General features: G+C 42.8%; 1 protein-coding gene across 15 annotated transcripts in view; it reads right to left on the reverse strand.

The window, feature by feature from the left end:
* The window catches only part of DLGAP2 (DLG associated protein 2), a 401938-nt gene that overhangs the window by 70154 nt on the left and 319425 nt on the right, over positions 1-12359 (reverse strand). For all 15 annotated transcript variants that reach the window (XM_080999011.1, XM_080999012.1, XM_080999003.1 and 12 more), the window contains one exon: positions 7737-7948. In XM_080999011.1, the coding sequence (XP_080855137.1) occupies positions 7737-7948 (212 nt within the window). The remainder of the gene's footprint in view (positions 1-7736; positions 7949-12359) is intronic.

The following is a 12359-nucleotide window of genomic DNA, read 5'->3' on the forward strand; positions in this document are numbered from 1 at the left end:
GAAGAGGAAAGGGGAAAAGGGAATAGGGGATCAGGCTAATTCAAACTGAAGGCCAGGAGGAATAGCTCTGTCTTACAGGTCCTGCGGATGGAGATCAAGTCCTGCAGGGCCCTAGTCTCGTGGGACAGATCATTCCACCAGGTCAGAGCCGTCACTGAAAAAGTCCTGGCCCTGGTGATAGTCTGGCTTCCTTGGAGCCCAGTACCTTTAAGCTATTATTATTCATGGACCTTAGGGTCCTCTGTGGGACATACTAGGAGAGGCGATCTCGTAAGTACGAGGGTGATGATTACCAGAGTTTCAGAACATAAATGCCATTCGTGTACCACACCAACCAGAAGGAAACACTGACAGAATGCACACTTGCTTGCTCATTCCTCAAGGTTAGTCTCCAAAGACAGACTTAATTCTCAGTTGATTCCTCTTCTAAGGAAAATAACCCACATTGCTTAGAAAATTCTTTTCACCTCCTATTGCTCCCACCGGTCATATAAGTATCAAAGCGAGTGCTTGTTGAGATGGATAATTGACCCAAACTCTAAAACCACAGATTGTGAACTAAGGCACTCAAATTCCCTTTAGCTTAATTTTCTTATTATCATGCCCTTCAGATCAACAAAGTTTGAGGGTGGAACACTTACTGGAACTATATTTTATTGCAACAGATAATTTTTTAAAAAACTACTAAAACCTTGATCGTTGTGAAACCTAGATTTACTAAATAGGAATTTATCAAAGGTTTGTTTCAATTTAATACAACAATGAAATGTCCCATCATTAAGAGCAAAGTAAGGGGAGCCTTGTCACTTTCCAGTTTTTGTACTTTGGTTTCTCCTTCTTTATTTTGCTTAGAAGCCTTTTCAGTCCTTACTCGGTACATGAATGAGAACTTCAATATTAGAGATGGCTTCGCTTTACAAAAGAAGGTGGTATTGAAGTATGAAGGCCCCAAGCTGTTTAGAACTTGGGATGGAATTTTCCAAATTTTAGATGTCAAGCTTACCCACATGGATTTCCCCTTCCCAATAATCATCTCATTGAGGATTTGGTTCCCGCACCCTAGTCCCACTAAAAATCTGAACAATTATTGCGGATTATAAGCACTATTATATGCATATGCACTCCAGGTTTCCTAAAGTAACCAGCACATAAATGGATACATAAAACAATGCATATAACAGTATAAAAATATATATGTGTTAATAGACTTATAAAATTATGCTGCGGAAATAGAGTACGGCATGGGGTTTCATTCTTTTGCAGTATTATAAATATAATTTTACATTAAATGTGGGCTTTTAAAGAAACTGACAATGCATGCTAAGCGGGTGCTCAGGTAAAAGAGGTAGGCCGTGAGTAAAGTTTAATTGAGTCAGAACCTCCACACTGGTCAACAACAAATTTGTTGTCTGCGTTTTTTCAGTTGATTTAGGAGAATCTGATGCGCTGAATCCAAAAACCACATTGGTTTTGCTCAATCAGGTCAAGTTTTTGAGCTATGGCCACATGTCGTTTTTTTACGTTTTTGTTCACATGTACGCTTGTGTGGAGCATTTTAGAAGAAGTTGGTGGGGGTAAAATGCCATGCCAAATAATTGTTTTGATTGGAAATGATTATTTTAATGACAAGAAGTATTCAGGTCAGATAGTTCTGGGTGATTATGTCGAAAAGGGATCAGTTTGAAGTCATAAAACCTCAAAATCTTCCATAAATTGGTGCGGCTCGGATCAACAGAAAGAACCGGAGCAGCCTCAAGTATCCTGATTTTCAATCAGCACGTCGTCCTGTAGCTCATTGTGATGAAATTCCAGTGCCTATCTTCGGAGAACTTCCTGACATTAGTGACGAAGATGCCTCCAGTGTTGAAGGACATGAAGAAGAAGAAGTGGTTCTGGAAGATGATGCTCCACATCCATTTTCCCAAAAGGAGTTGAATGATCTAGTTCGTGACCTCAGCTTGTCAAAGGACTCTGCCGAACTGTTGGCATCCAGATTGAAGGAAAAAACCTCCTCTCTGACAGTGCTCACATCAGCTTCTTCCGCAACAGGCATCAAGAGAACCTCTGTTTTTTCTCAGAAGAGAAGGATTTGGTGTACTGTGCAGATATTGCGCAGCTTCTGCTCAAGCTTGGAGTGCCACAGTACGAACTCAAAGATTGGAGACTGTTCATTGACAGCAGCAAGCGATCACTGAAATGTGTTCTGCTACACAACGGCAACCAGTTTGCCTCTATACCCCTGGCTCACTCGAGTACACTGAAGGAGAACTATGAAGCGGTGAAGTATGTGCTGGAGAAAATTGGTTATGATCAGCATAAGTGGTTTATTTGTGTTGACCTGAAGATGGTGAACTTTTTGTTGGGACAACAGTCTGGCTTCACCAAGTACCCATGTTTTCTGTGCATGTGGGATAGTAGGGACCGTGCTCAGCATTACACGAAGAAGGACTGGCCTGTGCGGGAGGAATTGATGCCTTGCAGAAAAAGGAACATCATCAATGACCCTCTGGTGGACAGAGACAGAATATTCTTCCCACCGCTGCACATCAAGCTCGGCTTAATCAAGCAGTTCACCAAGGCTCTGGACAAGGATGGTGACTTCTTCACTTACTTGTGCCAGGCTTTTCAGGATTGACCATGGAGAAGTTGAAAGCTGGCATCTTTGACGGTCCTCAGATCCATCAGCTCATCAGAGATCCAGAGTTCGGAAACTCAATGAACGAAGTGGAACTGGAAGCGTGGAAGGCATTTGTTCTGGTAGTGAAGAACTTTCTTGGCAACAATAAGGCCAGAAACTACGCAGAACTTGTCAACAACATGCTGACTGCTTTCAGAAACCTGGGCTGCAACATGAGCGTCAAGATGCACTACCTATTTTCACATATGGACCGGTTTCCTGAGAACCTGGGTTCAATGAGTGATGAGCAGGGGGAGAGATTCCATCAGGACATGAAAGAGATGGAGACCAGGTATCAGGGTCGCTGGCACGCAGTCATGATGGCTGACTACTGTTGGACTCTGAAGAGAGACCTCCCTGCCGCTGAGCATTCCAGGAGTTCCAAGAAACGGAAGTTCAAGCCCTGAAGTTTGAAAAATGGTGAAGCAACATGCAATTTACGTGTACTTACCTTTATCAATGCTCACCATTCAGTTTACAGTAAACCTGACCTGATGGAGAGAAACGGATGACATTTCCTGATTCAGCAGTGCAAAAATACCCTAAATCAGTTGTAGAAATCTAGACAACATTCAAAAAGTAAAAAATAGTTACCCAGTGATAATCTATTTAGGGTATCATAACCTGTACTTTGAATTGCACCCAACCAACTGGGGAGCAGATGTCAAGACTGGAGCGCTGCTGTAATATACTCCCAGCTAAAGGTACTTCCCATGGGGAGAGAAGGTGTTGCATTATCCTACTCCTGAAGCTTCTGAACCATCATCAGGGGCAGAGTATGGTACACTATGATTGCCTTGAGAAAACGAAGCGTTCCAGTTAAGTTTGACAGAAAGGTCCACAGTCTGCTCACCACATGAAATTGGCAAAACCAATTCCTAGCTACTGCTGCAGCCTGGGCTCTAACTTGCGTTCCCAAGTCTAAACCTACATGCCCAGAACAGGCTGGTGCTCAGATAATGAACTCCATAATGATAGCTGCCCTCTCCCCATCATTTTCTGCTGCTGTTATTGGATTTTGTTAGAAATCATATCATCATAGAGTTGGTTTTATTAGATTATCTGAATTGCATTTTACTGTGGTTGCTTTAACACTACTGTTAAAAGGTAAAGGGACCCCTGACCGTTAGGTCCAGTCGCGGATGACTCTGGGGTTGCGGTGCTCATCTCACTTTACTGGCCGAGGGAGCCGGCGTACAGCTTCCAGGTCATGTGGCCAGCATGACTAAGCCACTTAGCTCACTTAGGTGAACCAGAGCAGCACAGAGAAACGCCGTTTACCTTCCCGCTGGAGTGGTACCTATTTATCTACTTGCACTTTGACGTGCTTTCGAACTGCTAGGTGGGCAGGAGCAGGGACTGAGCAACGGGAGCTCACCCTATTGTGGGGATTCGAACCGCCGACCTTTTGATTGGCAAGCCCTAGGCTCTGTGGTTTAACCCACAGCGCCACCCACGTCCCAACACTACTGTTACCTGCCCTGGAATCTATATGAAGGATGGGTTATAAATAGAGTAAAATAAATAAATAAATATAAACAAACTTTCGTAAAATGAATTTGATAATATTTGAATATATTCTACATAGCAGAGGACAGAAAATATACATATAATCCATATTAGGGTGTACGGCAAAGAGAAATCAGGAGCAATGAAATACAGTATTTCATTTATAGGTAAAGGTAAAGGTACCCCTGCCTGTACGGGCCAGTCTTGCCAGACTCTAGGGTTGTGCGCTCATCTCACTCTATAGGCCGGGAGCCAGCGCTGTCCGCAGACACTTCCGGGTCATGTGGCCAGCGTGACAAGCTGCATCTGGCGAGCCAGCGCAGCACACGGAACACCATTTACCTTCCCGCTGGTAAGCGGTCCCTATTTATCTACTTGCACCCGGGGGTGCTTTCGAACTGCTAGGTTGGCAGGCGCTGGGACCAAACGACGGGAGCGCACCCCGCCGCGGGGATTCGAGCCGCCGACCATGCGATCAGCAAGTCCTAGGCGCTGAGGTTTTACCCACAGCGCTACCCGCGTCCCTATTTCATTTATAAGTACCTGCAATTCAAGGTAGTTTATATGCAGCCTAAACTTTGGCTAATGCTGCAACTATCGCTTTTGGTCTGACTAGATGAGATCAGGCTTTGTGTCAAATTAAATGAAAGTGTTTTGTACCTAGGAAGGCAGCTGCACGTTTCCCTCTTCTATAAAAAAAGCTGGGTAATAGAAAATTAAGTTAATAAAATGAGATTGCTGTAGGAGAAGAGCAGCTTGTTTTTCCCCACCTCATTCTATGAACCCAATCACTGAACCATGGTAGACCTTTTTCTTTTAATTTTTCTCCTTCAAAGACATTTACCATTTTTCATGTTATAATGCTATCCTTACAGAAGCAAACACTCAAGAAAGATTCTATTGGGATAAAACACAGGGCTGGTAATTGTGAAAATTAATTTAGGAAGAATTAGCTTTCCTTTTGCATCAAATGACACATTAAGTAATCAACATAATCTATATTGTATTTTGTGTATTATTGCTGCGTACAGATTGTCATTAACACAACTACATGTGTTAGTTTATTCAATAATTCTATTTAAAAGCCTTTGCCTTATTCATTCTGCATACAGGGATTATGTTGTGAATCCCTAAATGCTGCTCTCTTTCAGATAAACAGAGGAGGGTTTGCTCTTCTTAAATTCTAGAAGACAACTTCTTTCCAGGAGTAACCATTTACCAATGAACTCTACCTCTGACATGGGCTAGTATTATTTATTTGTTGTTTGTTTGTTTCAGTCAATAACCAGTTGAGAAGGAGGAAAGAAAACAAAATACATAAAACACAGTATGATACATTAAGTACAGTATGAAATATAGAATGGTCTTTATCTCCAATGTGAATGATGATCCCAGCGCTGCAATCTCAGATGCTGTTCTGAAAAGACGTTCTAGCATATAAAGCCCATGTGATGTATCATTTGTGCTTAGCAATCTCTCCTTTTGTTGACTATTATTTTGGACTTTTGTAATAATTATAAACTTTATTAAGGGCTGGATTCAACTAAATATTCCTGAGAGCAGGAACCAGCACAAGTCCCGTTGGCACAACAGGACTTTTCTCCCTTCCATCCCATTGCAACCCCCAATTAGGTTCCAGAGGGTCAGAAGAACACCCAGAACAACACATGTGGGGAAGAAAAAGGGAGATTGTTTTGTTGGGTGAGTGCTTGCTTTGACTGTTGTATTAGCATGGTGTTGAATTCCACCGTATATAAAATATCTGGTGGAATTGGCCTCTCAGTGATTAAAGTCTCCAAACAAAACTTAGAGAAAGATAGTAGTTTACTTTCTTTCCGAGGAGAGCTATTCACAAAGGGCACAATTTGTCTTTTCCAAGCAACGAAACCAAACAAAAAACCCCTCTCCCCCATCTCTTCTGTCACTAACATTTAGTTCATTTGAGATGACCATCTGAAAGAAAAATAAACACTGGGCCCTGAAACTGAAATAAAAATGGTTGTGCCATTAGCTTCTCAACATCCTAGCCTCCTACACAATAATCTTTCTGTTGGTATAATAGGGCTTTTTAAAGTGCTGTGGAATTGGGCAGAAATATAGCTCAGGACAGAGACTTTGAAAGGTGGAAATCAAGATACTCTTTATTGGGTTCCCTGGGCTTTAGGATAAGTAAGATGGTATAATGTACACCTTGCAGGACTATGGACAGCTGACTGTATCCAAGTAACTTGCCCCAACAAAGACCAAGCTCCAAACAATTCCTAATAACTTTCTGTGCCTTGATTACTCTTCCTTGATTCCATGCTCATGAATGAGGAGTCAAGATTTTTAAAATAGACAGCCATCAGGCCTAAAGCTTAGCATCTTTCAGGGCTTTAGGTTCCATGCTCCCAGTCTCTGGCTTGAGCTCAAAGACTGAATCTCCACTCCTGGGGAATCTCCTCTGGTGGGGATGAGAGAAAGATGGACTCAACAGCTCCCCTCCCTCTGTACCTGAGAACAGACCGCTGCTTGAGAATGTAGAAGTTCTGGGCATACCTTCCCCCTTAAACTTTACATATACTCTGCTTTGCTACATCCCCCTCTTGTTCAGTTAGTCTATCCCCTGCATGCAAAGACGGGCTCCAGTGGATTAAGAGAACAAGACCAATAGTGGGTCCAATGGTGAAGAAGGCAATTTCTGCATGTAAGGGAAGGTAGCCCATCTAGAAAAAGGAAAACTCTGATCCTAAACCTCCACTGCTTTGCAGGGGACATCTTCAGGAGAAGAAAAAGCTAAGATGCAAGCAGACACAAATCCGGAGTCCCTGAGATGGTTGGATGGCACCTTGTAAGCCTATACGCTGTCAACACCTGCAGCAAAGCTGGTGCCAAACGTATTACTCTGCTTTCCTTTGGACCACATCAGTGAGGCAGAGTAGGGGCACTTGTGGTCTGGGCAGCCTATGACCTCCATACACAATGCCCAGGCTTGAGCCCTGGAGAGGTCACATTTATGTGTTACCATGTTCACAGTCAATTTATAGATACTGAAACAGGAAGAGCTGATGATAGGAAAGTTGAATCCATCCCACACAACACAATGCTAAATATATAAATGAAAAATTAGTTTCCTGTGGGCTTGCCCCCTCCCCATCACATCTTGTTCTTCCTAGCTTGAAAAATTAATTTGTATATATTCATATGTTCTTCAGGATATATTTAAGGGATGCACATTAAATAGAAGCCTACCCTGTTTTTCCACTTTACTAAAAATGCCATTGTCTTTCCAATTACTGTCAGTTTTATTTCACAGCACATAGATCTTTTCTGTTAGAAATATAGTAAACTATATAAGATGTTTGCTATTTATTATAGGGCACAGGAATTGGGTCCCCCCCCCCTTCTGCTAGAAATAGAACCACCCACTTAAATGGGGAAAGTCAGAATAAGTACAGCTAACATTTTCTTTCAGTTGTGGCAGAATATGAAGAAACTGCAGAAGGAAATGTAGTTTGAGTCAATGAAACTCACATTAATGAAACGTAGGAAAAAGCTTTGAGAGGCTTACTTTTGGTGGTCTCCAAGAGCTCTTTGTCCGATAGATTTTAACAATGACTCCGGATGGACTGCTACCTTTGGTGATGTTTTGGGACTAGTATCGGAATCTCCACTCTCCTCATCTCCCATGGCTTTAATATAACTTCCACTTCTCATCCTTCTGCAGGGAATCTCCTCATCTTTACCACCAGCAGGGTACCCTCCCCATTCATCTTGAGGCACCTGGTACAGTATATTACAACAAGCACAAAAGAGAAATAAATCTCATCTTGTCATGGAACCCTTTTAAGAACAAACATTTATGATGAAGAAGGAATAAGCATTCGTCATTACATAAAAGAGACAGTTTAATCGGGCCGTTAAGGTATGAAGCCGTTACCATTCTGTTGCATTTGACGTGAGGTGAATGCAGACAAGAAGTATTTAACAAGTGGCAACCTATGCCGTAGTGGCACAGAATGGGGAGACTCTACCACCCAGTGTCACAAAAGATGCAGATGTGTCGTAAAGTTCTCCTCGTCACATCAATTTGCTGCGACAACTTGCTCTGTACATTGTCAACCATGTTAAGTTTTTATTTGGTAAATGGAAATCTTGATTTGCCTTTTAGCAGCTTTCAGAGAAACCAATGAACGCTAAGACCCAGGAAACCTGCATTCTGATATGTCCGTAATGTATAAAAAGTCAGAAACTAGAGTGAAGGCTCAAACATCTGGGAACTACACTTCATGATACCTTGGTGAATGAATTGCAGTGGTGTGCGATTGCCAATTAATGAGTGACCAAGTTTTTGATAAATAGGGTTGCCATATGTCCGGATTATCCCGGACATGTCCAGGATTTGGCCATTGGGAATTGTGTTCAGGTGGGAGTCCCTTTAATGTCCGGGAAAATCTGGACATATGGCAACTCATATCAGAAGTGGTGATTTCCGTGGGTAAAAAAGCTCAACAACTTTTCAGTCCAAATTTTCACTTTCTGAAATATGGAATAACATTAATTGAATCGTAGGAAAGAAATACAGTTTGCTTACACCTTAGCTTCCCCCCCTAGAGTTTTGTTTGGAATAAATTCAGATGAAGGGTGGGGCAAAGAAGGGTTTGTTTCTCGTCCCTTAAACCTTCTTCTCTCCATCCCTTTCTTCTTTGCCCTGAACCAACTAAGGAGATACACTGGAACAGAAGCAGTCTTCCATGTTTGTAGCACTTCTTGGACTGTGCACATGAAACAGATACACACCCAAGAGTAAATAGTACCCAGGGCGGTGGAAGGGGGTGGTTCGCCCTGGGTGTCATCACTGAGGGGAGTGGCATTCGGTGCACCACCCATCTGCGACTTCCAAGCCTACCCTGAGCTGTTGGGGGAAGGGGCAGAGCTGCACCACCTTGTCGGCGGCCTTCCTCCCCTTACCCCTTCATTTTGACGGCTCGGGGGAGGCTTGGGAGTTGTGGGCAGGTGACGCGCCGTTGTCCCCTGCTCCTGGGGGGGGGGGGGAAGAAGAAGAAGAAGAAGAAGAGTTTGGATTTGATATCCCGCCTTTCACTCCCCTTCAGGAGTCTCAAAGCGGCTAACATTCTCCTTTCCCTTCCTCCCCCACAACAAACACTCTGTGAGGTGAGTGGGGCTGAGAGACTTCAGAGAAGTGTGACTAGCCCAAGGTCACCCAGCAGCTGCATGTGGAGGAGCGGAGACGCGAACCCGGTTCCCCAGATTACGAGATTATACCGCTCTTAACCACTACACCACACTGGCTCTCTTGGGGGAAGCCTCCCCCGAGCTGTAAAAAGGAAGTGGGAAGGTAGTAAGGCTGCTGGCAAAGTGGTGCGGCTGCCACCCCCACCCAGAAAGTAGTCTGCCATGGGCGGCTCGCTCCATGCCCCCGGTGGCTCGCTCTGCCCCCATGGGATGCTTGCCCTGGTCCCATGCCCCTGCCCCTGGGTACCGGAGCAGCTAGCTCCGCCTCTGATAGTACCTCCCAGCCTTGTATTACTTTCAATAAGATATGCATCCAGGTGCATACTGATGTTTCTGGATACCTTGAAGGTGTCACACGTGAAGCCCTCCTTGAGCCAAAAGGAACTACAGAACCTGACTGATACCTTATCCATTCTGGGTAAAAGCCCTGACCCTGATCAATGGTTGCAGTTACTAGGCAAAAAAGTGCATGTCTGTCTCACTTGTACACGGAGAGCACTGGAACCAAGTCACTTAATGTTAATTGAGGATAGGTTTTGTGTTATGGGTAGTTATATAAATACAGAGAATAAGTTAGAATCTTGAAACAGAGTTGCTGGTGGTCTGAAATCTTCTCCCAAAAGGCTAGGACACCATGAATAATGACTTTTCTTAATAAGGGAAGATATATTCATGCTGCCTAGGAATCTATTTTGCTGCAAAAAAAGTACCAATTCTAAAACCACCCCATAGAGAGTTTAACACTTTTATGTGTCATTTTTGAAATACCTGCCTGATTAGTAGAATCTCAATTAATTCCCTTGCATTATATTTGGAATCAGTGGATGTCAGCTCAGTACTGAAGAGAACATGAGAGTGATGATGGACTTTGCTAGCTATCAAGCAGTTATGACTGTCTAATTACATGGTGGTCATATAATTCAAAGGACTGTCACATAATTCAGAATGAACTAAGGTCCAGGCAAGATCGGAAATTGCACTGTGCTGCATCTAGACCTGCATTTGCACACGTCCAGTGCTCATTGTAGATATACATAAATGATTCTTTACATAAATGGTTCTTTATCATCCTAGGTTTTTATTATTTGCCCCTAATCAGGGGCAAGCAACTATTTTGTGCCTGAGGGCTGCATAGGTGGCTGTTGGCCACAGGGAGGTGGGAGTTACCACTCACCCACACTTAATGTAACACATATACACTCAGATTCACTCATAATCACATCCACACTTAATTAATCTCCGATTTATAAAGCAGTTAGAACAGCACTTGCATCTATGCTGTTTCTCAGCTGGCAGGCAATAGAGAATATCTAGGCTGATATAGGACTGCAAACATTTTCACAAGTGCAGCAAGGAAGTTTTAAGTCTCTTTTACTTTAAGTGAACAGAAGTGTTGAACTGAATTTGGAAAAGAACAACAGGCATGATTTGTGTTAGGAAGAGCTACTTTAGTCAAGTATTCTGCTGCGCCTCAGCTAATCTACAAGTATTCCTCTCTAGAACACAGGTAATTTGTATGGCCTTTATCAAAATGGCCTTTGTGCAAATCCATGTCAACTCAACTTGCTTGCTGTGGAACAGCTTCCTGTCAGGGGCCGGAGTCAGGGGCAAGTCCACAATAAAACACCCAGTGCCAGTTAACACTTTATTCAAAGAAGCCCATACAGCATAGGCCTAGTGATCACAGCAACTCTTGCCAGTAGGTCATAAATGAGGAGCTGCTTGTATATTGCTTGATACTGTACATGCTTTATGGGAACCCACATCCGATTCAACTACAGCTTCCGCTGCTTTTAATTGGCATGAATTGTGTCCTAATGCAAGGGGGCAGGTTTGCTTGTTTTGGGCACCTGATAAAGCAGGGGTTGCCCTCTGGACATTGTAGATTACAATTCCCATCAGCCCGGCTAGTGCGGCCAATGATCAGGGATGATGGGAATTGGAGTCCAAAATATTTAGAGGGAACCATGTTAGCCACATCTGCAATAAAGTTTGCATTTTCTATACAGTGGTACCTCAGTTACAGATGCTTCAGGTTACAGACTCTGCTAACCCACAAATAGTACTTCGGGTTAAGAGCTTTGCTTCAGGATGAGAACAGAAATCACGCGGCGGCACGGCGGCAGCAGGAGACCCCATTAGCTAAAATGGTACCTCAGGTTAAGAACAGTTTCAGTTTAAGAACGGACTTCCAGAACGAATTCTGTTCTTAACCTGAGGTCCCATTGTATTAATATAGTATGAATAGACCTTTACATGAATCATCCATATGCTGTCTTTCCTATTTGGCTTTCTGTATGATGCTCCCACCAGGGACACACATTAGAAACAAGCTACAAACATATGTCAACACACCTACGGAAATTAAATTCATATGCTTGTCCCACAGTTAGATCATGGTCATTTTTATATCTGAAATGTTACTTAAGAATTCAGCCTTTTCAGTATGGCAATTCTTCTCTTACTATACTCTTATTATACTCTTTGAAGTATAATGCAATATACTTCAAAGGGCTATTATAACACATCTCTCTCTCTCTCTCTCTCTCTCTCTCTCTCTCTCTCTCTCTTCCAGATCAGCAGCAAAAATCTGTCTACATGCACTGAAAATCATCAAAGTGCATTTTAGCTTGTGTAAATAGTTATTGGTGCCTAAAATTCCCATCTGAAGAGTTTGCATCTGCTAACTGGGAATAATTACTCTAATTACCTACTTGTAACAAGTGTTGATATCTATAATTTCTTTAAAAAGCCATTTCCTGTTCCAGATATTAAATCTTTATATATATACAGTTTAACACGCAAAGGACTTTGTATGACATTATCGTGCTTGATGTCTAGCATGCGAAACTCATGACAGAATCAATGCCTGCATCATAATAGTTACAAACCACTTCAAAACACATGAAAACTTAAGGCTGAACATCAGTTGTATTCT

The sequence above is a fragment of the Podarcis pityusensis genome, assembly GCF_964106645.2.
Source record: "Podarcis pityusensis genome assembly, chromosome: 3".
In the NCBI taxonomy this organism is placed as follows: domain Eukaryota; kingdom Metazoa; phylum Chordata; class Lepidosauria; order Squamata; family Lacertidae; genus Podarcis; species Podarcis pityusensis.